Raw genomic sequence first — 26,572 nt, 5'->3', positions numbered from 1 at the left:
TTGGAAGCTGTTACCAATGGAAGTAAGCTACGCCACCATCAAGAAGGAATGCCTGGCTGTGGTATGGGCCCTGAAAAAGTTGCAACCCTACTTGTATGGACAGCCCTTTTCTTTGCTCACGGATCACAACGCTTTGGTCTGCCTAAACCGGGTGGCTGTGGACAATGCCCGGCTGCTACACTGGAGTTTGGTGCTGCAGCCATTTGACTTCAACATCCAGTACCGCCTGGGAAAACAGAACTGAAATGCTGATGGGTTGTCTAGACAAACTGACCTGGAAAAATGATCTGTGAGCAATCCCAGACATCCCCAAGCCGATCCGTGCTGGATGCTTGTGGGCAAGGGGGAGCAGTGTAGCGGATACCATTTGGCTGTCCCTCACATTTTCATTTGGCAACAATATGTTCTTTTGATTTTATTGTGTGCAAGAAAATTGTGACTAAGCATTCGTCTGGTTGTTCGGTAGAAAGCCCTGGAGACTAAAGTGAATCACCCCGTTTGACATACGAACATACTACCGAACAACCAGACCACCCCTGAGAGAAGTGTGGCCCCAATTTACCTCCCCAGCCGTCTTTATTGCCATCTAATTGAAAAAGATACGAACATACGGTGTATTTCCTGGGTGGCTGCCATTCGGCATATGAACACCCAGCGGTGTTTGGTCGTCTCTGTGCGAGGAAACACACGAGCAGCCCGAAGTTCGGTAAAATTAATACCACGAACAAGGGGATTCATACGAATACAAGCACAGCCCATTCTATTCAGTATTTCCGTGACTTTTACTCCACAAACAGAGACTGACCGCAAGGCCAAAATACATGGAACTGTTTCGTGTGCGGTAATTCCCGAACCCCTGATCCGATCTAGGTGATTTTTTAGTATGTTGCTCACCCAGATCAGGGCTACCAGGGGATGTAGGATTTAGGGGTGTATCCTATGTATTTGGGGTACATCCAGAAAACGGGGAAAAGTGTGTGCTGAATAATTGGATTATCTGTCAGGCTGAGGGGAGGAGATGTGTGGGTTGTAACTTATGTATGATTGTTTACTGTATCATTTTCTGTGGGTGTCTCCCTTGCATGGGAGAGATGCATATACGCAGGGTATGTGGAATAAAACATCAGTTCTGCTCCTGATACTGTGTGCCGTCCAGTTATTGGGAAAGGTGATGGGATATTCCTGGATTATTTTATTTATTACTGCTGCTGTTTTTCCTGTGTTAAACCCTTGTTCCTGAAATACTATTGGATTACCAGCGGAGAAAGCCTATGGGAAACTAGTTCTCCGCAACAGTGTGTATATCTGTGATTGTGTGTGTGGGTCTGTGATTGTATGTGTGTGTATGTCTGTCTGTGTGTGTACATCTTTGATTATGTGTGTATGTATGTGACTGTGTGCATAGATCTGTAATTGTGTGTGTGTGTGTGTGTACAACTGTGATTATTAGGTCTGTGATTGTGTGTGTGTATATTTGTGATTGTGTGTATAGGTCTGTGATTGTATGTGTGTGTTTTTGATTGTGTGTATAGGTCTGTCATTCTATGTGTGTGGGTCTGTGATTGTGTGTATATATTTGTGATTGTGCATATAGGTTTGTGATTTTGTGTGTGTGTCTGTGATTGTGTGTGTATAGGTTTGTGATTGTGTGTGTATCTGTGGTTATGTGTGCATATGTATATACATGTGTATGTGTTTAAGGATAACAGATTAGGACGCTATCTACTAAATATGGCAATCCCACATAAGGATCACAAATAAGGGAGTTATCTACTAAACAACTGAAATATTTCAACGTTTTATTACTTATTTACATTATCTATATTATATGCTTGATGTGTGGCCCAAGACAATTCCTCTGCACTCAATGTGGCCCAGGTAAGTCAAAAGGTTGGACACCCATGTTTTAGATCATTATCTTGTTGAAGGTCCAATAACGCCCAAGCTTCAGCTTCCTCACAGACGGCATGATGTTGTGACAAAGCCCCATCTTTCTTTGTCCCAGTTATTTTTCCCTGCATTCGGTAGACTAATCTACCGAATACCGACCACCCCCTGGCTCATTTAACTTCAAAGAACCCACAAACTTAAGTGCTCTCTCTGTATGGCCGCCATTCGGATAACCGAACAACACGTGTGCTGTAAAATGGCGATCATCTTGTCTCACGAAAGCAGGCAGCGGAACCTGGTCGTCGAGTATTTGGAACTCTAATGCAGACACTCGACCCCGTGAACACCGGTGATTTGGTACGAACACCTGCTTCCTTCCACTACAAGCCATGAGAGTGCTGTTCGGTAGGATTGTTCGCACGAACAAGGCGAACAATTGCTACCTATGAGCCAGGGGAACCGTTAGGTATTTCTTTCGTTTTGGGACTCCCGAAAGTGATTGACCGCTACCACTTTTCTCATGGAACTATTTTGGGCAGACTCCACATGTGTGGTCAGTCAAAACTTTACCCCGGTGGCTATATTCATGGGATCTGAGTGCTATTTGGACACTTTGGGCGCTCAAATCCAGGCTATCCAGGGATATAGGATTTGTGGTATATGTATTTTGGGGTATTTTATGTTTTATGATTTGTACCTATAGTGCCTGGGAGATAATTAGTTTAAGCAAAGTACACTAAATTATCTCCCAGACACAGAGACTCCGAGGCATGTTGTGGGAGTGTTTTATTATGTCTTTCCTTCAGACACCATGCTGGTGGGTCTGTGTGAATAAGTGGGCCATTTGGCTAGAATAAAGCATTACAGTGGTACCCTTTATCAAATCTCGACTGATGTTTGGGTATGCGAACGGCGAACCGATTGATTTCTCCCACGACCGTAGGATTTTGAGAGAGTACGAACCAGCGTACTATGCGAACAGGCTATAATCACTTAAGCCTCTAGCATTTTGGGAGCATGCAAACGAACGGAGTATACGAAATACAAGGAGTTAGTTAAAGATGTCTTCTCCTAGGATTTCCAGATACTTCAATTAATCCATCTTGCCTTCCACACGCTACAGATTTCCAGTGTCAGAGGATGCAAAGCAGCCCAAGAGCATCACTGAGCCAGCACCATACTTAACTGTAGGCAGTGTTCTTTTCAGCGTATGCTTCATTCTTCTTCCAGAGATGCTGCTGATCCATTAGGCTGAAAAGTTCCAGTTTTGTTTAATTGCTCCAAAGAACAGAATCCCAAAATTTCTGTGGCTTATTTATATGAATTTGAGTGTATTGGAGCTGACTTTTCTTGTGCTTTTGGGTCCGTAGTGGTGTACATCTTGGAGTTCTGGCATGGAAACCTTCTGCTTTTAGTAAGGGGTAGGATAATTTTGATTACAACTGTAGCTCTAGGTGTATATAAAATATCAATAAACGGTTCTGGTTTACAAGAGTTAGGGCATGCTAGTAAAAAGCATGCCGGTTATAGGTTGATAAAGGCAGCTTCACTCTTGAGAGATATGCCAATGTTCTCACATAATGTGCGTGCTGTCATTCATAGTGTTTGATATCAGCTTAGATTCCTGAACTCCCATCATGCTGATCCTGGGAATTGGCCAGTAATGTAAAAAATATTTACAGTCTGATTCTATTTCTTCTCTTGTTTTTAGGCCAACTTGTCAGGATGCTGCTATATACTGAGGTGACTCGTTATCTGGACTTTAAGGTCGTGGAAGGAAGTTTTGTGTACAAGGGTGGCAAGATCTACAAGGTTCCTTCCACAGAGACAGAAGCTCTGGCTTCCAGTAAGCGCCACTGAAAAACCTCACATTCCATCCAGCCTACATACACCTTTTCCACAAGGACATGTGAAATCCAGCCTACATACACCTGTTCCACGATGACATGTAAAATCCAGCCTACATACACCTGTTCCACGATGACATGTGAAATCCAGCCTACATACACCTGTTCCACGATGACATGTAAAATCCAGCCTACATACACCTGTTCCACAAGGACATGTGACATCCAGCCTACATACACCTGTTCCACAAGGACATGTGAAATCCAGCCTACATACACCTGTTCCACGATGACATGTAAAATCCAGCCTACATACACCTGTTCCACAAGGACATGTGACATCCAGCCTACATACACCTGTTCCACAAGGACATGTGACATCCAGCCTACATACACCTGTTCCACAAGGACATGTGAAATCCAGCCTACATACACCTGTTCCACGATGACATGTAAAATCCAGCCTACATACACCTGTTCCACGATGACATGTGAAATCCAGCCTACATACACCTGTTCCACGATGACATGTAAAATCCAGCCTACATACACCTGTTCCACGATGACATGTAAAATCCAGCCTACATACACCTGTTCCACGATGACATGTAAAATCCAGCCTACATACACCTGTTCCACGATGACATGTAAAATCCAGCTTACATACACCTGTTCCACAGGGACATGTGACATCAAAACTACATACACCTGTTCCACAGGGACATGTGACATCCAGCTTACATACACCTGTTTCACAATAACATGTCACATCCTGCCTACACAGGCATGCAGTCACATATACACACACACACAGGCAGTCAAACACACACAGGCAGTCCCTCTCAAACACATGCCCAGACATACACGGACAGTGACACACACACACAGTTACTTATTTCCATTATGGGGTGGAAGACAGGAGTGGATGCAGTGCAACTCCTATAGTCTAGTTGTTGGGGAAGCAGGAACTCCTTCCTGTTGCCATGGTGCCCTGTGCAGCTGCACAGCTCGCACACCCCTGTCAAATATAAACACCTGTTTCCTAGATTTCACACAGCTTTCCTATATAGACACCTGCTTCCTAGATTTCACACACCTGTCCCATATACACACCTGCTTCCTAGATTTCACACACCTGTCCCATATAGACACCTGCTTCCTAGATTTCACACACCTGTCCCATATAGACACCTGCTTCCTAGATTTCCCACACCTCTCCCATATAGACACCTGCTTCCTAGATTTCACACACCTGTCCCATATACACACCTGCTTCCTAGATTTTACACACCTTTCCCATATAGACACCTGCTTCCTAGATTTCACACACCTGTCCCATATAGACACCTGCTTCCTAGATTTCACACACCTGTCCCATATAGACACCTGCTTCCTAGATTTCACACCCCTGTCCCATATAGACACCTGCTTCCTAGATTTCACACACGTGTCCCATATAGACACCTGCTTCCTAGATTTCACACACCTTTCCTATATAGACACCTGCTTCCTAGATTTCACACACATGTCCCATATAGACACCTGCTTCCTAGATTTCACACACCTGTCCCATATAGACACCTGCTTCCTAGATTTCCCACACCTCTCCCATATAGACACCTGCTTCCTAGATTTCACACACCTGTCCCATATAGACACCTGCTTCCTAGATTTCACACACCTCTCCCATATAGACACCTGCTTCCTAGATTTCACACACCTGTCCCATATAGACACCTGCTTCCTAGATTTCACACACCTGTCCCATATAGACACCTGCTTCCTAGATTTCACACACCTGTCCCATATAGACACCTGCTTCCTAGATTTCACACACCTGTCCCATATAGACACCTGCTTCCTAGATTCCACACACCTTTCCCATATAGACACCTGCTTCCTAGATATTACACCCCTGTCCCATATAGACACCTGCTTCCTAGATTTCACACACCTCTCCCATATAGACACCTGCTTCCTAGATTTCACACACATGTCCCATATAGACACCTGCTTCCTAGATTTCACACCCCTGTCCCATATAGACACCTGCTTCCTAGATTTCACACACCTGTCCCATATAGACACCTGCTTCCTAGATTTCACACACCTGTCCCATATAGACACCTGCTTCCTAGATTTCACACACCTGTCCCATATAGACACCTGCTTCCTAGATTTCCCACACCTCTCCCATATAGACACCTGCTTCCTAGATTTCACACACCTCTCCCATATAGACACCTGCTTCCTAGATTTCACACACCTGTCCCATATAGACACCTGCTTCCTAGATTTCCCACACCTCTCCCATATAGACACCTGCTTCCTAGATTTCACACACCTGTCCCATATAGACACCTGCTTCCTAGATTTCACACACCTGTCCCATATAGACACCTGCTTCCTAGATTTCACACACCTCTCCCATATAGACACCTGCTTCCTAGATATTACACCCCTGTCCCATATAGACACCTGCTTCCTAGATTTCACACACCTGTCCCATATAGACACCTGCTTCCTAGATTTCACACACCTGTCCCATATAGACACCTGCTTCCTAGATTTCCCACACCTCTCCCATATAGACACCTGCTTCCTAGATTTCACACACCTCTCCCATATAGACACCTGCTTCCTAGATTTCACACACCTGTCCCATATAGACACCTGCTTCCTAGATTTCACACACCTGTCCCATATAGACACCTGCTTCCTAGATTTCACACACATGTCCCATATAGACACCTGCTTCCTAGATTTCCCACACCCCTGTCCCATATAGACACCTGCTTCCTAGATTTCACACACCTCTCCCATATAGACACCTGCTTCCTAGATTTCACACACCTGTCCAATATAGACACCTGCTTCCTAGATTTCACACACCTGTCCCATATAGACACCTGCTTCCTAGATTTCACACACCTTTCCCATATAGACACCTGCTTCCTAGATTTCACACACCTTTCCCATATAGACACCTGCTTCCTAGATTTCACACACCTGTCCCATATAGACACCTGCTTCCTAGATTTCACACACCTGTCCCATATAGACACCTGCTTCCTAGATTTCCCACACCTCTCCCATATAGACACCTGCTTCCTAGATTTCACACACCTCTCCCATATAGACACCTGCTTCCTAGATTTCACACACCTGTCCCATATAGACACCTGCTTCCTAGATTTCACACACCTGTCCCATATAGACACCTGCTTCCTAGATTTCACATCCCTGTCCCATATAGACACCTGCTTCCTAGATTTCCCACACCCCTGTCCCATATAGACACCTGCTTCCTAGATTTCACACACCTCTCCCATATAGACACCTGCTTCCTAGATTTCACACACCTGTCCAATATAGACACCTGCTTCCTAGATTTCACACACCTGTCCCATATAGACACCTGCTTCCTAGATTTCACACACCTTTCCCATATAGACACCTGCTTCCTAGATTTCACACACCTTTCCCATATAGACACCTGCTTCCTAGATTTCACACACCTGTCCCATATAGACACCTGCTTCCTAGATTTCACACACGTGTCCCATATAGACACCTGCTTCCTAGATTTCACACACCTTTCCTATATAGACACCTGCTTCCTAGATTTCACACACATGTCCCATATAGACACCTGCTTCCTAGATTTCACACACCTGTCCCATATAGACACCTGCTTCCTAGATTTCACACACCTGTCCCATATAGACACCTGCTTCCTAGATTTCACACACCTGTCCCATATAGACACCTGCTTCCTAGATTTCACACACATGTCCCATATAGACACCTGCTTCCTAGATTTCACACCCCTGTCCCATATAGACACCTGCTTCCTAGATTTCACATCCCTGTCCCATATAGACACCTGCTTCCTAGATTTCCCACACCTCTCCCATATAGACACCTGCTTCCTAGATTTCACACACCTCTCCCATATAGACACCTGCTTCCTAGATTTCACACACCTGTCCCATATACACACCTGCTTCCTAGATTTCACACACCTGTCCCATATAGACACCTGCTTCCTAGATTTCACACACATGTCCCATATAGACACCTGCTTCCTAGATTTCACACACATGTCCCATATAGACACCTGCTTCCTAGATTTCACACACATGTCCCATATAGACACCTGCTTCCTAGATTTCACATCCCTGTCCCATATAGACACCTGCTTCCTAGATTTCCCACACCTCTCCCATATAGACACCTGCTTCCTAGATTTCACACACCTCTCCCATATAGACACCTGCTTCCTAGATTTTACACACCTGTCCCATATAGACACCTGCTTCCTAGATTTCACACACGTGTCCCATATAGACACCTGCTCCCTAGATTTCACACACCTGTCCCATATAGACACCTGCTTCCTAGATTTCACACACATGTCCCATATAGACACCTGCTTCCTAGATTTCACATCCCTGTCCCATATAGACACCTGCTTCCTAGATTTCACACACCTTTCCCATATAGACACCTGCTTCCTAGATTTCACACACGTGTCCCATATAGACACCTGCTTCCTAGATTTCACACACCTGTCCCATATAGACACCTGCTTCCTAGATTTCACACACCTCTCCCATATAGACACCTGCTTCCTAGATTTCACACACCTCTCCCATATAGACACCTGCTTCCTAGATTTCACACACCTGTCCAATATAGACACCTGCTTCCTAGATTTCACACCCCTGTCCCATATATACACCTGCTTCCTAGATTTCACACACCTGTCCCATATAGACACCTGCTTCCTAGATTTCACACACCTGTCCCATATATACACATGCTATCTAGATTTCACACACCTCTCCCATATAGACACCTGCTTCCTAGATTTCACACACCTGTCCAATATAGACACCTGCTTCCTAGATTTCACACACCTGTCCCATATAGACACCTGCTTCCTAGATTTCACACACCTCTCCCATATAGACACCTGCTTCCTAGATTTCACACCCCTGTCCCATATATACACCTGCTTCCTAGATTTCACACACCTGTCCCATATAGACACCTGCTTCCTAGATTCCACACACCTTTTCTATATAGACACCTGCTTCCTAGATTTCACACACATGTCCAATATAGACACCTGCTTCCTAGATTTCACACCCATGTGCCATATAAACACCTTCCTAGATTTCACACACCTTTCCCATATAGACACCTGCTTCCTAGATTTCACACACCTGTCCCATATAGACACCTGCTTCCTAGATTTCACACACCTTTCCCATATAGACACCTGCTTCCTAAATTTCACACACGTGTCCCATATAGACACCTGCTTCCTAGATTTCACACACCTGTCCCATATAGACACCTGCTTCCTAGATTTCACACACCTTTCCCATATAGACACCTGCTTCCTAGATTCCACACACCTGTCCCATATAGACACCTGCTTCCTAGATTTCACACACCTGTCCCATATAGACACCTGCTTCCTAGATTTCACACACCTTTCCCATATAGACACCTGCTTCCTAGATTTCACACACGTGTCCCATATAGACACCTGCTTCCTAGATTCCACACACCTTTTCTATATAGACACCTGCTTCCTAGATTTCACACACATGTCCCATATAGACACCTGCTTCCTAGATTTCACATCCCTGTCCCATATAGACACCTGCTTCCTAGATTTCACACCCCTTTCCCATATAGACACCTGCTTCCTAGATTTCACACACCTGTCCCATATAGACACCTGCTTCCTAGATTTCCCACACCTCTCCCATATAGACACCTGCTTCCTAGATTTCACACACCTCTCCCATATAGACACCTGCTTCCTAGATTTCACACACCTGTCCCATATAGACACCTGCTTCCTAGATTTCACACACCTGTCCCATATAGACACCTGCTTCCTAGATTTCACACACCTGTCCCATATAGACACCTGCTTCCTAGATTTCACACACCTGTCCCATATAGACACCTGCTTCCTAGATTTCACACACCTGTCCCATATAGACACCTGCTTCCTAGATTTCACACACCTGTCCCATATAGACACCTGCTTCCTAGATTTCACACACCTGTCCCATATAGACACCTGCTTCCTAGATTTCCCACACCTGTCCCATATAGACACCTGCTTCCTAGATTTCACACACCTGTCCCATATAGACACCTGCTTCCTAGATTTCACATCCCTGTCCCATATAGACACCTGCTTCCTAGATTTCCCACACCTCTCCCATATAGACACCTGCTTCCTAGATTTCACACACCTCTCCCATATAGACACCTGCTTCCTAGATTTCACACACCTGTCCCATATAGACACCTGCTTCCTAGATTTCACACACCTGTCCCATATAGACACCTGCTTCCTAGATTTCACACACCTGTCCCATATAGACACCTGCTTCCTAGATTTCACACACCTGTCCCATATAGACACCTGCTTCCTAGATTTCACACCCCTGTCCCATATAGACACCTGCTTCCTAGATTTCACACACCTGTCCCATATAGACACCTGCTTCCTAGATTTCACACACCTTTCCCATATAGACACCTGCTTCCTAGATTTCACACACGTGTCCCATATAGACACCTGCTTCCTAGATTTCACACACCTGTCCCATATAGACACCTGCTTCCTAGATTTCACACACCTTTCCCATATAGACACCTGCTTCCTAGATTCCACACACCTGTCCCATATAGACACCTGCTTCCTAGATTTCACACACCTGTCCCATATAGACACCTGCTTCCTAGATTTCACACACCTTTCCCATATAGACACCTGCTTCCTAGATTTCACACACGTGTCCCATATAGACACCTGCTTCCTAGATTCCACACACCTTTTCTATATAGACACCTGCTTCCTAGATTTCACACACATGTCCCATATAGACACCTGCTTCCTAGATTTCACATCCCTGTCCCATATAGACACCTGCTTCCTAGATTTCACACCCCTTTCCCATATAGACACCTGCTTCCTAGATTTCACACACCTGTCCCATATAGACACCTGCTTCCTAGATTTCCCACACCTCTCCCATATAGACACCTGCTTCCTAGATTTCACACACCTCTCCCATATAGACACCTGCTTCCTAGATTTCACACACCTGTCCCATATAGACACCTGCTTCCTAGATTTCACACACCTGTCCCATATAGACACCTGCTTCCTAGATTTCACACACCTGTCCCATATAGACACCTGCTTCCTAGATTTCACACACCTGTCCCATATAGACACCTGCTTCCTAGATTTCACACACCTGTCCCATATAGACACCTGCTTCCTAGATTTCACACACCTGTCCCATATAGACACCTGCTTCCTAGATTTCACACACCTGTCCCATATAGACACCTGCTTCCTAGATTTCCCACACCTGTCCCATATAGACACCTGCTTCCTAGATTTCACACACCTGTCCCATATAGACACCTGCTTCCTAGATTTCACATCCCTGTCCCATATAGACACCTGCTTCCTAGATTTCCCACACCTCTCCCATATAGACACCTGCTTCCTAGATTTCACACACCTCTCCCATATAGACACCTGCTTCCTAGATTTCACACACCTGTCCCATATAGACACCTGCTTCCTAGATTTCACACACCTGTCCCATATAGACACCTGCTTCCTAGATTTCACACACCTGTCCCATATAGACACCTGCTTCCTAGATTTCACACACCTGTCCCATATAGACACCTGCTTCCTAGATTTCACACACCTGTCCCATATAGACACCTGCTTCCTAGATTTCACACACCTGTCCCATATAGACACCTGCTTCCTAGATTTCACACACCTGTCACATATAGAAACCTGTGTTGAACTGTTTGTTTCAGACTTCTACTTTATTACATATCCCAATATTATGTAACTATCTACTTGTCACAGACCTCATGGGCATGTTCGAAAAACGGCGTTTCAGAAAATTCCTCGTATTTGTGGCCAACTTTGATGAGAACGACCCCAAAACATTTGAGGGTGTTGATCCAAAAAGTAGCACGATGCGTGACGTGTACAAGAAATTTGACCTGGGACAGGATGTCGTTGACTTTACTGGACACGCACTGGCTCTGTATCGGACTGATGAGTATGCATCTTTTAATGCATGCACAAAAACCCTAACTGTAATGTGTCTGAGTGGATAGCATATATTTGTGTAAAGTGTTAGTGTGTAAGTCTTTTGAGGGTCAGTTTGTGGACCAATATTTTCACCCATCTCTTTGTCATGGTCATAGCTCAGTGATTATTACTAAGTGTGTTGGTGAGGTAATGAGATTACCAACAACAACTACCACAATAGGGGACATAGTTTTAAATTAGAGGGGCAAAGGTTTAAAAATAATAACAAGGAACACCGAGCTGCAGCAGCAGATTGCGGAAGTAGCGTGGAGCAGCCTTGGCTTGGTTTTGTCTGGCTATGAAGTGCTTTTTGAAAAGTGTTGATGGAAGACATGATCCCATTCCTCTTTCCGATGGTGTTGAAGTTATTCTTGGGAGAGCACCACAAACTTGTATAACCGACAGGAAATGTTCTAAAGAACAAGTTGAGCTTGTGGCGAATTTTGAGAAACGAGTGCTACGTGTCAAACAGCTTGCAGGAAACCCAACAATGGTTGGAGAAGTAAGGCTGAAGAAGGGGGAGAGTGCGTTGATGAAAGAAGATCAGGTTCTTCTCATGGTAAATCCCCTTCACCCTTACACTATGGTCTTTGAAGAAGACAATACCAAGGGACCAACTACCTCTAGGAAATCCAGAGCAGCTGCTAAAGTTACCAAGCCTCCAGCTCATACTGGATCTCCAAGGAAGACAATAGTAGATTTCTTTGGTGCCTCTGCATCTGAAAGTCAAAAAAGGCGTCCTCGAGGTGAAGAAAATTCCAAACCTGTCAGCAAGAAGCCAAAGTATCAAGAAAATGCTTCAGAGGCTACAGAAAAGCAAGAAGATTCAGACGATGAAGAGGAGATTGCTAAGAAACTGAAAGACCTGCAGGAGACTGCTGCCAAGGCCAACACGACAAAAATAAGTACGAGCCAGACATCGTCTGAAGTATCGAGAGGAAATCCATGCAGCAAGGATTCCTGGGAGGAACACGGAAAACTTCTGGTGTTTAGCAAGAAAGGTGTTCAGGCCTCTTCCAAGATTGCGGGGTTTGACATTGATGGAACAATAATTACTACCAAGTCAGGAAAAGTCTTCCCCACCAGCCCTAATGATTGGAGAATTTTATATCCAGAGGTGCCAAGAAAATTGAAAGAGCTTCTGGTTGAAGGGTATAAGGTGGTCTTCATTACTAATCAGATGGGAATTAGCCGTGGTAAACTGCGCCCCGAAGTTTTTAAAGCCAAAGCTGAAGCAATTTTAGATAAATTGGGAATTCCTGTACAGATCTTTGTTGCAGCAGGTATGGGAATGTACCATAAACCTGTGACTGGAATGTGGGATTACCTGTGTGAAAAGGGTAATGATGGGATCCCTGTACAGAAGGAAGACTGTCTTTATGTGGGAGATGCTGCTGGACGTCCTGCAAACTGGGCTCCTGACCGCAAAAAGAAAGATTTCTCCTTCAGCGACCGTCTGTTTGCATTGAATATTGGATTAAAGTTCTCAACACCAGAAGAGTTTTTCTTGGGCTGGAAGACTGCTCCGTTTCAGTTACCTAATTTTGATCCGAGGACTTTAGATCCAAATGCACCACTGCACGATCCAGCTGCTCGTCTGGTTTCCCCATCTACAGAAGTGGTAGTCACAGTTGGTTGTCCTGCAGCTGGAAAGTCCAAATTTGTAAAAGATTACCTTGTTCCAAAGGGTTACGTTTGTGTCAACAGGGATACACTTGGGACTTGGCAAAAATGTGTGGCCGGCTATGAAGAGGCTTTGAGAAATGGAAAGAGCGTAGTCGTTGATAACACAAATCCTGACCTGGAGTCTCGCAGCAGATACATCAATTGTGCGAAAAATGCTGGCGTACCGGTGAGGTGTTTTGAGTTAACAACCACGGTAGAGCAGGCGAAGCACAACAACCGGTTCCGAGAGATGAGTCAGAAGGGACACGTATCTGTGAATGATATGGTCATCAACAGCTACAAGAGTAAGTTCGTAGCACCCTCTGTGAGTGAAGGCTTCAGTGAAATTGTGAAAATCCATTTTGTGCCCCGTTTTAAGGATGCGTTGAAAGAATCTTTGTATCGCCAATTCTCAGAGGGCTGAGAGTTCAAACCCCCCATGTATTTCAAAAATGTTTGTGTTGCCACTCAGAAATACTGTGCTAAAATGTGAACAGTAATCAAAGTCAAATCTATCCACGCAGCAGTAGGACAAAAACAAACAAAATTATTGTAATAAATAGAATGTCTTTCCAAGACATATAATCTTCCTATAGTGGTGATATCAATTCTTCTATAAATAATTTAAGGAGACACTCCAGGTAAACACTTATTTTATCTTTTTAATACATTCCCAAAACGCACGTTTCCGTTGAAATAAATCCTGTTAAAAGGTAATAGTTTATGCCACTCACAGCTTTTCTCTTGGTCCAATCTACCGCTCTTCTGCCAAAATCTTCATACAATATGCTGCATCACAAGCCAATGCTGTTGCTCCCATTGAGATTATTTGGACAGCACACTTGGTTTCAGTTGGAAGCTTTACCAGTGTGCTGTATATGCACTTATTGATCCTATAGAAACCAGTGATGTTGGCATGCCTATCAGTGAGTGTATTTCTATGCTGCCGGGCTCTGGTGTTCACTCAAGGCAAAGGGTAAAGCAAATCCCGAGTCGCATACTAAGTAACTTTATTCATGATTCCATTTTCGAGTCTGCATAATTTCCTTATGTAAGCCCCCCTCTTTTTTTTATATCTTCATCTGACATTGGAATCTAATTATTAACTCTTTGAGTACTAGGTTGTTATTTTGCATTGTCACCTAATAAACTGTACCGTTATAAACCAAAAAAAAAAGATTAAAAAAAAATGATAATATCAAGAAGTATTACTTTACTGAGAGGGTAGTGGATGCCTGGAATAGCCTTCCAGCTGAAGTGGTAGAGGTTAACACAATGAAGGAGTTTAAGCATGCGTGGGATAGGCATAAGGCTATCCTACAAAGAAAAAATAGGCGCTTGCTATAGTGTTTAACAAAAAATAAATACAGGCAGCAGTAAACAATTCAAGGATTCCCAGACCTTGTGAGTGGATAAAATGCAAGAAAAAAACAGAGTAAACCACACCCAAGGTGTATGTACAGAATATTATACGTAAATAGATCTTCAAGGAGTTATACACAATTGGCCTCAAAGATAAAGACATGCATCTCTGCATACTGCACTTTATTTGAAGCATCCGTGGTGACCACACCATTATACATCCTTAGATGGGGATTGTTCCGTCCATGCACAACACAGCAGAGCTCCAAGTTAGCTCAAACAAATGTGAGTGGAAGTGACACAAGACTATCTACCACATATACATTGTATATACTGTACTGCACTATTATTTTTGTCTTTATCTTTGAGGGCAATTGTGTATAAGTCCTTGAAGACCTATGTAAGTATAATATTCTGTACATACACCTTTGTATGCGGTTTACTCTGTTTTTTTTTTCTTGCATAAGGCTATCCTAGCTTAAAGATAAGGCCAGGAACTAATGAGAGTATTTAGGAAATTGGGCAGACTAGATGGGCCAAATGGTTCTTATCTGCCATCACATTGTATGTTTCTAAGGCACACTGATTGGACGGGGTTGAGGGAAGGTACATCTTATCACGAAGGATCAAAGGACAGAAGTAGTGATTGTTAACAGGTGGGTCACAATGTTGTGTTTGTGGAATGTCAACGAAAGCTGTCATGGACAGGCATACTGCAGAGACAGCTATCAGAGACAGGCATGGTGCAGTGATAGCTATCAGAGATAGGCAGGGTGCAGAGACAGCTATCGGAGACAGGCATGGTGCAGTGACAACAAGGGGAGATAGGCAAGATGCAGTGACAGCTATCAGAGACAGGCAGGGTGCAGAGACAGCTATCGGAGACAGGCAGGGTGCAGAGACAGCTATCGGAGACAGGCAGGGTGCAGTGACAACAAGGGGAGATAGGCAAGATGCAGTGACAGCTATCAGAGACAGGCAGGGTGCACAGGCAGCTATTGGAGACAGGCAGGGTGCAGAGACAGCTATCGGAGACAGGCAGGGTGCAGTGACAACAAGGGGAGATAGGCAAGATGCAGTGACAGCTATCGGAGACAGGCAGGGTGCAGAGACAGCTATCGGAGACAGGCAGGGTGCAGAGACAGCTATCGGAGACAGGCAGGGTGCAGTGACAACAAGGGGAGATAGGCAAGATGCAGTGACAGCTATCGGAGACAGGCAGGGTGCAGAGACAGCTATCGGAGACAGGCAGGGTGCAGTGACAACAAGGGGAGATAGGCAAGATGCAGTGACAGCTATCAGAGACAGGCAGGGTGCACAGGCAGCTATTGGAGACAGGCAGGGTGCAGTGATAGTTATGGGAGACAAGCAGGGTGCAGTGCAGACCGGAGTGCGGTGATTAGATTGTTACTGCAGACAGTCAGGACGTGGTGATTAGATTGTTATTGCGGACGGTTGGAGTGCAGTGATTAGATTGTTTTTGTAGATGGTCAAAGTGTGGTGATTAAATATTTATTGTAGACGGCCACAGTCCAGTGATTAGATTGTTATTGTTGACGGTCACACTCCGGTGATTAGATTGTTATTGTAGACGGTCACAGTGCAGTGATTAGATTGTTATTGTAGACGGTCACAGTGCAGTGATTAGATTGTTATTGTAGACAGTCACAGTGCAGTGATTAGATTGTTATTGTAGGTGTCGGAGCGCTGTGATTAGATTGCTTTTGCAAATGTTTGAAGCACCGTGATTAGATTGTTATTGCAGACAGTCCGAGTTTGGTGATTAGATTGTTATTGCAGACAGTCGGATTGCGGTGATTAGATTGTTATTGCAGACCGTCGGATTGCGGTGATTAGATTGTTATTGCAGACAGTCCGAGTCTGGTGATTAGATTGTTATTGCAGACAGTCGGAGTGCGGTGATTAGATTGTTATTGCAGACTGTCGGAGTGCGGTGATTAGATTGTTATTGCAGACAGTCGGAGTGCGGTGATTAGATTGTTATTGCAGACAGTCGGAGTGCGTGATTAGATTGTTATTGTAGACAGTCAGAGTGTGGTGATTGGATTGTTATTGCAGACGGTCGGATTGCAGTGATTAGATTGTTATTGCAGACATTCGGAGTGCGGTGATTAGATTGTTATTGCAGACAGTCGGAGTGCGGTGATTAGATTGTTATTGCAGACAGTCGGAGTGCGGTGATTAGATTGTTATTGCAGACAGTCGGAGTGCGGTGATTCGATTTTTATTGCAGACAGTCGGAGTGCGGTGATTAGATTGTTATTGTAGACAGTCGGAGTGCGGTGATTAGATTGTTATTGCAGACAGTCGGAGTGCGGTGATTCGATTTTTATTGCAGACAGTCGGAGTGTGGTGATTAGATTGTTATTGCAGACAGTCGGAGTGCGGTGATTAGATTGTTATTGCAGACAGTCGGAGTGCCGTGATTAGATTGTTATTGCAGACGGTCGGAGTGCGGTGATTAGATTGTTATTGCAGACAGTCGGAGTGTGGTGATTAGATTGTTATTGCAGACGGTCGGAGTGCGGTGATTAGATTGTTATTGCAGACAGTCAGAGTGCGGAGATTAGATTGTTAATGCAGACAGTTGGAGTGTAGTGATTAGATTGTTATTGCAGACAGTCGGATTGCGGTGATTAGATTGTTATTGTAGGCTGTTGGAGCGCGGTGATTAGATTGTTATTGCAGACGGTCGGAGTGTGGTGATTAGATTGTTATTGCAGACAGTCGGATTGCGGTGATTAGATTGTTATTGCAGACACTCGGAGTGTGGTGATTAGATTGTTATTGCAGACAGTTGGAGTGTGGTGATTAGATTGTTTTTGTAGGCTGTTGGAGCGCGGTGATTAGATTGTTATTGCAGACAGTCAGATTGCGGTGATTAGATTGTTATTGCAGACAGTCGGATTGCGGTGATTAGATTGTTATTGTAGACGGTCGGAGCACTGTGATTAGATTATTGCAGACAGTCGGAGTGCGGTGATTAGATTGTTATTGTAGACAGTCGGAGTGCGTGATTAGATTGTTATTGTAGACAGTCGGAGTGTGGTGATTAGATTGTTATTGCAGACAGTCGGAGTGCGGTGATTAGATTGTTATTGCAGACAGTCGGAGTGCGGTGATTAGATTGTTATTGCAGACGGTCGGAGTGCGGTGATTAGATTGTTATTGCAGACAGTCGGAGTGTGGTGATTAGATTGTTATTGCAGACAGTCGGAGTGTGGTGATTAGATTGTTATTGCAGACGGTCGGAGTGTGGTGATTAGATTGTTATTGCAGACAGTCAGAGTGCGGTGATTAGATTGTTATTGCAGACAGTCGGAGTGTGGTGATTAGATTGTTATTGTAGACAGTCGGAGTGTGGTGATTAGATTGTTATTGCAGACAGTCGGAGTGTGGTGATTAGATTGTTATTGCAGACGGTCGGAGTGCGGTGATTAGATTGTTATTGCAGACAGTCGGAGTGTGGTGATTAGATTGTTATTGCAGACAGTCGGAGTGCGGTGATTAGATTGTTATTGCAGACAGTCGGAATGCGGTGATTAGATTGTTATTGCAGACAGTCGGAGTCTGGTGATTAGATTGTTATTGCAGACGGTCGGAGTGCGGTGATTAGATTGTTATTGCAGACAGTCGGAGTGCGGTGATTAGATTGTTATTGCAGACAGTCGGAGTGTGGTGATTAGATTGTTATTGCAGACAGTCGGAGTGCGGTGATTAGATTGTTATTGCAGACAGTCAGAGTGCGGAGATTAGATTGTTAATGCAGACAGTTGGAGTGTAGTGATTAGATTGTTATTGCAGACAGTCGGCTTGCGGTGATTAGATTGTTATTGTAGGCTGTTGGAGTGTGGTTATTAGATTGTTATTGCAGACAGTCGGAGTGTGGTGATTAGATTGTTATTGCAGACAGTCGGAGTGTGATGATTAGATTGTTATTGCAGACGGTCGGAGTGCGGTGATTAGATTGTTATTGCAGACAGTCGGAGTGTGGTGATTAGATTGTTATTGCAGACAGTCGGAGTGTGGTGATTAGATTGTTATTGCAGACAGTCGGAGTGTGGTGATTAGATTGTTATTGCAGACGGTCGGAGTGCGGTGATTAGATTGTTATTGCAGACAGTCGGAGTGCGGTGATTAGATTGTTATTGCAGACGGTCGGAGTGCGGTGATTAGATTGTTATTGTAGACAGTTGGCTTGCGGTGATTAGATTGTTATTGCAGACAGTCGGAGTGTGGTGATTAGATTGTTAATGCAGACAGTTGGAGTGTAGTGATTAGATTGTTATTGCAGACAGTCGGAGTGCGGTGATTAGATTGTTATTGTAGGCTGTTGGAGTGCGGTGATTAGATTGTTATTGCAGACGGTCGGAGTGCGGTGATTAGATTGTTATTGTAGACAGTTGGCTTGCGGTGATTAGATTGTTATTGCAGACAGTCGGAGTGCGGTGATTAGATTGTTATTGCAGACAGTCGGAGTGCGGTGATTAGATTGTTATTGTAGACAGTTGGCTTGCGGTGATTAGATTGTTATTGTAGGCTGTTGGAGTGTGGTGATTAGATTGTTATTGCAGACAGTCCGAGTCTGGTGATTAGATTGTTATTGCAGACAGTCGGAGTGCGGTGATTAGATTGTTATTGCAGACGGTCGGAGTGCGGTGATTAGATTGTTATTGCAGACAGTCGGAGTGCGGTGATTAGATTGTTATTGTAGACAGTTGGCTTGCGGTGATTAGATTGTTATTGCAGACAGTCGGAGTGCGGTGATTAGATTGTTATTGCAGACAGTCGGAGTGCGGTGATTAGATTGTTATTGTAGACAGTTGGCTTGCGGTGATTAGATTGTTATTGTAGGCTGTTGGAGTGTGGTGATTAGATTGTTATTGCAGACAGTCCGAGTCTGGTGATTAGATTGTTATTGTAGACAGTTGGCTTGCGGTGATTAGATTGTTATTGTAGGCTGTTGGAGTGTGGTGATTAGATTGTTATTGAAGACAGTCCGAGTCTGGTGATTAGATTGTTATTGCAGACGGTCCGAGTCTGGTGATTAGATTGTTATTGCAGACAGTCCGAGTCTGGTGATTAGATTGTTATTGCAGACAGTCGGATTGCGGTGATTAGATTGTTTTTGTAGGCTGTTGGCGCGCGGTGATTAGATTGTTATTGCAGATAGTGGGAGAGTGGTGATTTGAAGGTGGTATGCACTTACTTCTACTTTTTTTGTGGTATTTTATCATTTTTGGTGAATACTTCCTGGAATTTTAACATTTACATTTACCTTTGTCATGTTTTAAGTGGAATGTTACATAAAAGAATTGATAACCCTGTATTTTTATGTTTAACCCTTTACTTCTATAATTTCAGTTACTTGGACCAGCCATGCCTAGAAACGATCAATCGAATCAAACTGTACAGTGAGTCTCTGGCTAGATATGGCAAAAGTCCTTATTTATACCCTCTGTATGGACTTGGAGAACTACCACAGGGTTTTGCCAGGTGAAGACGAACCTTCCACCTCTCTTTTGTAAAGATTTCCTTCTCTCACTTTGCTGTATGCTTCCTCTATCTCCGCTCAGCACTGTATGTAAATCTCTGCTTCCTCTCTCTCAGCTCAGCGCTGTATGTAAATCTCTGCTTCCTCTATCTCCGCTCAGCGCTGTATGTAAACCTCTGCTTCCTCTATCTCTGCTCAGCGCAGTATGTAAACCTCTGCTTCCTCTATCTCTGCTCAGCGCTGTATGTAAACCTCTGCTTCCTCTATCTCTGCTCAGCGCAGTATGTAAACCTCTGCTTCCTCTATCTCCGCTCAGCGCTGTATGTAAACCTCTGCTTCCTCTCTCTCCGCTCAGCACTGTATGTAAATCTCTGCTTCCTCTATCTCCACTCAGCACTGTATGTAAATCTCTGCTTCCTCTATCTCCGCTCAGCACTGTATGTAAATCTCTGCTTCCTCTATCTCTGCTCAGCGCTGTATGTAAATCTCTGCTTCCTCTATCTCTGCTCAGCGCAGTATGTAAATCTCTGCTTCCTCTCTCTCAGCTCAGCGCTGTATGTAAACCTCTGCTTCCTCTATCTCTGCTCAGCGCAGTATGTAAACCTCTGCTTCCTCTATCTCTGCTCAGCGCTGTATGTAAATCTCTGCTTCCTCTATCTCCGCTCAGCGCAGTATGTAAATCTCTGCTTCCTCTATCTCTGCTCAGCGCAGTATGTAAATCTCTGCTTCCTCTATCTCCGCTCAGCACTGTATGTAAACCTCTGCTTCCTCTATCTCTGCTCAGCACTGTATGTAAATCTCTGCTTCCTCTATCTCTGCTCAGCACTGTATGTAAATCTCTGCTTCCTCTATCTCCGCTCAGCACTGTATGTAAATCTCTGCTTCCTCTATCTCTGCTCAGCGCAGTATGTAAATCTCTGCTTCCTCTCTCTCAGCTCAGCGCTGTATGTAAACCTCTGCTTCCTCTATCTCTGCTCAGCGCAGTATGTAAACCTCTGCTTCCTCTATCTCTGCTCAGCGCTGTATGTAAACCTCTGCTTCCTCTATCTCTGCTCAGCGCAGTATGTAAACCTCTGCTTCCTCTATCTCCGCTCAGCGCTGTATGTAAACCTCTGCTTCCTCTCTCTCCGCTCAGCACTGTATGTAAATCTCTGCTTCCTCTATCTCCACTCAGCACTGTATGTAAATCTCTGCTTCCTCTATCTCCGCTCAGCACTGTATGTAAATCTCTGCTTCCTCTATCTCTGCTCAGCGCTGTATGTAAATCTCTGCTTCCTCTATCTCTGCTCAGCGCAGTATGTAAATCTCTGCTTCCTCTCTCTCAGCTCAGCGCTGTATGTAAACCTCTGCTTCCTCTATCTCTGCTCAGCGCAGTATGTAAACCTCTGCTTCCTCTATCTCTGCTCAGCGCTGTATGTAAATCTCTGCTTCCTCTATCTCCGCTCAGCACAGTATGTAAATCTCTGCTTCCTCTATCTCTGCTCAGCGCAGTATGTAAATCTCTGCTTCCTCTATCTCCGCTCAGCACTGTATGTAAATCTCTGCTTCCTCTATCTCCGCTCAGCACTGTATGTAAATCTCTGCTTCCTCTATCTCCGCTCAGCGCTGTATGTAAACCTCTGCTTCCTCTATCTCTGCTCAGCACTGTATGTAAATCTCTGCTTCCTCTATCTCCGCTCAGCGCTGTATGTAAACCTCTGCTTCCTCTATCTCCGCTCAGCACTGTATGTAAATCTCTGCTTCCTCTATCTCCGCTCAGCGCTGTATGTAAACCTCTGCTTCCTCTATCTCTGCTCAGCGCAGTATGTAAACCTCTGCTTCCTCTATCTCTGCTCAGCGCTGTATGTAAACCTCTGCTTCCTCTCTCTCCGCTCAGCGCTGTATGTAAATCTCTGCTTCCTCTCTCTCCGCTCTGCGCTGTATGTAAATCTCTGGTTCCGCTCAGCGCTGTATGTAAACCTCTGCTTCCTTTCTCTCTCCGCTCAGCGCTGTATGTAAATCTCTACTTCCTCTCTCTCCGCTCAGCGCTGTATGTAAACCTCTGCTTCCTCTCTCTCCGCTCAGCGCTGTATGTAAATCTCTGCTTCCTCTATCTCCGCTCAGCACTGTATGTAAATCTCTGCTTCCTCTCTCTCCGCTCAGCGCTGTATGTAAACCTCTGCTTCCTCTCTCTCCGCTCAGCGCTGTATGTAAACCTCTGCTTCCTCTCTCTCCACTCAGCGCTGTATGTAAATCTCTGCTTCCTCTATCTCCGCTCAGCGCTGTATGTAAATCTATGCTTCCTCTTCCTTAGCGCTGTATGTAAATCTCTACTTCCTCTCTCTCTGCTCAGCGCAGTATGTAAATCTTTACTTCCTCTCTCTTCGCTCAGCGCTGTATGTAAACCTCTGCTTCCTCTCTCTCCGCTCAGCGCTGTATGTAAATCTCTGCTTCCTCTCTCTCCGCTCTGCGCTGTATGTAAATCTCTGGTTCCGCTCAGCGCTGTATGTAAACCTCTGCTTCCTTTCTCTCTCCGCTCAGCGCTGTATGTAAATCTCTACTTCCTCTCTCTCCGCTCAGCGCTGTATGTAAACCTCTGCTTCCTCTCTCTCCGCTCAGCGCTGTATGTAAATCTCTGCTTCCTCTATCTCCGCTCAGCACTGTATGTAAATCTCTGCTTCCTCTCTCTCCGCTCAGCGCTGTATGTAAACCTCTGCTTCCTCTCTCTCCGCTCAGCGCTGTATGTAAACCTCTGCTTCCTCTCTCTCCACTCAGCGCTGTATGTAAATCTCTGCTTCCTCTATCTCCGCTCAGCGCTGTATGTAAATCTATGCTTCCTCTTCCTTAGCGCTGTATGTAAATCTCTACTTCCTCTCCACTCAGTGCTGTATGTAAATCTCTGCTTCCTCTCTGCTCGGGGCTGTATGTAAACCTCTGCTTCCTCTATCTCCGCTCAGCGCTGTATGTAAACCTCTGCTTCCTCTATCTCTGCTCAGCGCTGTATGTAAACCTCTGATTCCTCTCTCTCCGCTCAATCTAAATCTCTACTTCCTCTCTACTCAGTGCTGTATGTAAATCTCTGCTTCCTCTCCACTCAGTGCTGTATGTAAATCTCTGCTTCCTCTCTGCTCGGGGCTGTGTGTAAATCTCTACATTCTCTCCGCTTAGTGCTGTAAATCTGTTTCCTCTGCAAGTGGGGCTGTTTCCCCTCTGCTCAGTGCTGTATGTAAATCTGTTTCCCCTCTGCTCAGCTTTGTATGTAAATCTCTACTTCCTCTCCGCTCAGCACTGTATGTAAATCTTTACTTCCTCTCCGCTCAGTACTCTATCTAAATCTCTACTTCCTCTCCAATTGGGGCTGTATGTAAATCTCTGCTTCCTCTCTGCTATGCACTTTATGGAAATCTCTACTTCCTCTCCGCTCAGCGCTGTATGGAAATCTCTACTTCCTCTCCACTCAGCTCTGTATGTAAATCTCTGCTTCCTCTTCACTCAGCGCTGTATGTAAATCTTTTTTCTCTTTGCTCAGCGCTGTATGTAAACTTTTTTCTCTTTGCTCAGCGCTGTATGTAAACTTTTTTCTCTTTGCTCAGCGCTGTATGTAAATCTGTTTTCTCTCTCCTCAGCGCTGTATGTAAATCAGTTTTCTCTCTCCTCAGCGCTGTATGTAAATCTGTTTTCTCTTTGCTCAGCGCTGTATGTAAATCTGTTTTCTCTTTGCTCAGCCCTGTATGTAAATCTGTTTTCTCTCTCCTCAGCGCTGTATGTAAATCTGTTTTCTCTCTCCTCAGCGCTGTATGTAAACTTTTTTCTCTTTGCTCAGCGTTGTATGTAAATCTGTTTTCTCTCTCCTCAGCGCTGTATGTAAATCTGTTTTCTCTCTCCTCAGCGCTGTATGTAAATCTGTTTTCTCTTTGCTCAGCGCTGTATGTAAATCTGTTTTCTCTCTCCTCAGCGCTGTATGTAAATCTCTACTTCCTCTCCGCTCAGTATGTAAATCTCTACTTCTTCTCCGCTCTGCGCTGTATGTAAATCTCTGCTTCCTCTCTGCTCAGAGCTGTCTGTAAATCTCTACATTCTCTCCGCTTAGTGCTGTATGTAAATCTGTTTCCTCTGCAAGTGGGGCTCTATGTAAATCGCTACTTCCTCTCTGCACAGCGCTGTTTGTAAATCTCTACTTCCTCTCTGTTCAGTGCTGTATGCAAATCTGTTTCCTCTCTGTTCAGTGCTGTATGTAAATATGTTTCCTTTCTGCTCAGCTTTGTATGTAAATCTCTACTTCCTCTCCACTCAGCACTGTATGTAAATCTTTACTTCCTCTCCGCTCAGTACTCTATGTAAATCTATACTTCCTCTCCAATTGGGGTTGTATGTAAATCTCTGCTTCCTCTCAGCTCAGTGCTCTATGTAAATATTCTTCCTCTCCAATTGGGGCTGTTTTTAAATCTCTACTTCCTCTTCACTCAGCGCTGTATGTAAATCTCTGCTTCCTCTTCACTCAGCGCTGTATGTAAATCTGTTTTCTCTCTGCTCAGCACTGTATTTAAATCTGTTTTCTCTCTGCTCAGATCTGTATGTAAATCTCTACTTCCTCTCCGCTCTGTATGTAAATCTCTGCTTTCTTTCCGCTCTCCGCTGTATGTAAATCTCTGCTTCCTCTCCATTCTATGTAAATCTCTGCTTCCTCTCCGCTCTGTATGTAAATCTATACTTCCTCTCCGCTCTGTATGTAAATCTCTGCTTTCTTTCCGCTCTCCGCTGTATGTAAATCTCTGCTTCCTCTCCACTCTATGTAAATCTCTGCTTCCTCTCCGCTCTGTATGTAAATCTCTACTTCCTCTCCGCTCAGCGCTGTATGTAAATCTGTTTCCTCTCTGCTCAGCTCTGTATGTAAATATCTGCTTTCTCTCTGCTCAGCACTGTATGTAAATCTCTACTTCCTCTCCAGTTTGGGCTGTATGTAAATCTCTGCTTCCTCTCTGCTCAGTGCTATATGTAAATCTCTACTTCCTCTCCAATAGGGTCTGTATATAAATCTCTGCTTCCTCTCAGCTGAGTGCTCTATGTAAATCTCTACTTCCTCTCCAGTTTGGGCTGTATGTAAATCTCTACTTCCTCTCCAGTTTGGGCTGTATGTAAATCTCTACTTCCTCTCCGCTGAGCGCTGTATGTAAATCTCTACTTCCTCTCCGCTCAGCGCTGTATGTAAATCTCTACTTCCTCTCCAGTTTGGGCTGTATGTAAATCTCTACTTCCTCTCTGCTGAGCGCTGTATGTAAATCTCTACTTCCTCTCCGCTGAGCGCTGTATGTAAATCTCTACTTCCTCTCCAGTTTGGGCTGTATGTAAATCTCTACTTCCTCTCCAATAGGGTCTGTATGTAAATCTCTGCTTCCTCTCAGCTGAGTGCTCTATGTAAATCTCTACTTCCTCTCCAGTTTGGGCTGTATGTAAATCTCTACTTCCTCTCCGCTGAGCGCTGTATGTAAATCTCTACTTCCTCTCCAGTTTGGGCTGTATGTAAATCTCTACTTCCTCTCCAATAGGGTCTGTATGTAAATCTCTGCTTCCTCTCAGTTGAGTGCTCTATGTCAATCTCTACTTCCTCTCCAGTTTGGGCTGTATGTAAATCTCTACTTCCTCTCCAGTTTGGGCTGTATGTAAATCTCTACTTCCTCTCCGCTGAGCGCTGTATGTAAATCTCTACTTCCTCTCCGCTCAGCGCTGTATGTAAATCTCTACTTCCTCTCCGCTAAGCGCTGTATGTAAATCTCTACTTCCTCTCCGCTGAGCGCTGTATGTAAATCTCTACTTCCTCTCCGCTGAGCGCTGTATGTAAATCTCTACTTCCTCTCCGCTGAGCGCTGTATGTAAATCTCTACTTCCTCTCCGCTGAGCGCTGTATGTAAATCTCTGTTTCTTCTCCAATTGGGGCTGAAGGTAAATCTCTACTTCATCTCCGCTCAGCACTATGTGTAAATCTCTACTTTTTTTCTGTTTAGACTCAGTGCCATATACGGCGGCACCTACATGTTGAACAAGTCTGTGGATGAGATTGTGATGGAGAAAGGGAAAGTGGTTGGGGTGAAGTCAGAGGGAGAGGTGGGTTACTGTTCATTGTGTACTATTTACATCCTGGGATATATC

At 44.6% G+C, this 26,572-nt stretch overlaps 2 protein-coding genes across 3 annotated transcripts in view; both read left to right on the top strand.

Annotated features, from left to right (window-relative positions):
* The window catches only part of GDI1 (GDP dissociation inhibitor 1), a 121,648-nt gene that overhangs the window by 66,789 nt on the left and 28,287 nt on the right, over nucleotides 1-26,572 (top strand). For both annotated transcript variants that reach the window (XM_063433177.1, XM_063433178.1), the window contains exons 4-7: nucleotides 3,602-3,736; nucleotides 11,674-11,872; nucleotides 20,317-20,448; nucleotides 26,428-26,527. In XM_063433177.1, the coding sequence (XP_063289247.1) occupies nucleotides 3,602-3,736; nucleotides 11,674-11,872; nucleotides 20,317-20,448; nucleotides 26,428-26,527 (566 nt within the window). The remainder of the gene's footprint in view (nucleotides 1-3,601; nucleotides 3,737-11,673; nucleotides 11,873-20,316; nucleotides 20,449-26,427; nucleotides 26,528-26,572) is intronic.
* On the top strand, nucleotides 12,148-14,174 carry LOC134572724 (bifunctional polynucleotide phosphatase/kinase-like). Its single transcript, XM_063431843.1, has one exon. The coding sequence runs from the start codon at nucleotides 12,203-12,205 to the stop codon at nucleotides 13,991-13,993; it is 1,791 nt and encodes a 596-aa protein (XP_063287913.1). The 5' UTR covers nucleotides 12,148-12,202; the 3' UTR covers nucleotides 13,994-14,174.

The sequence above is a fragment of the Pelobates fuscus genome, chromosome 9 (assembly GCF_036172605.1).
Source record: "Pelobates fuscus isolate aPelFus1 chromosome 9, aPelFus1.pri, whole genome shotgun sequence".
NCBI classification, from domain to species: domain Eukaryota; kingdom Metazoa; phylum Chordata; class Amphibia; order Anura; family Pelobatidae; genus Pelobates; species Pelobates fuscus.
Note: the sequence above shows the minus strand (reverse complement) of the source record. Positions and strands in the feature narration are given on the sequence as shown.

Coding starts and splice junctions, on each gene's coding strand:
- LOC134572724 (XM_063431843.1), top strand. CDS start 12,203: ATGAAGTGCTTTTTGAAAAGTGTTGATGGAAGACATGATCCCATTCCT.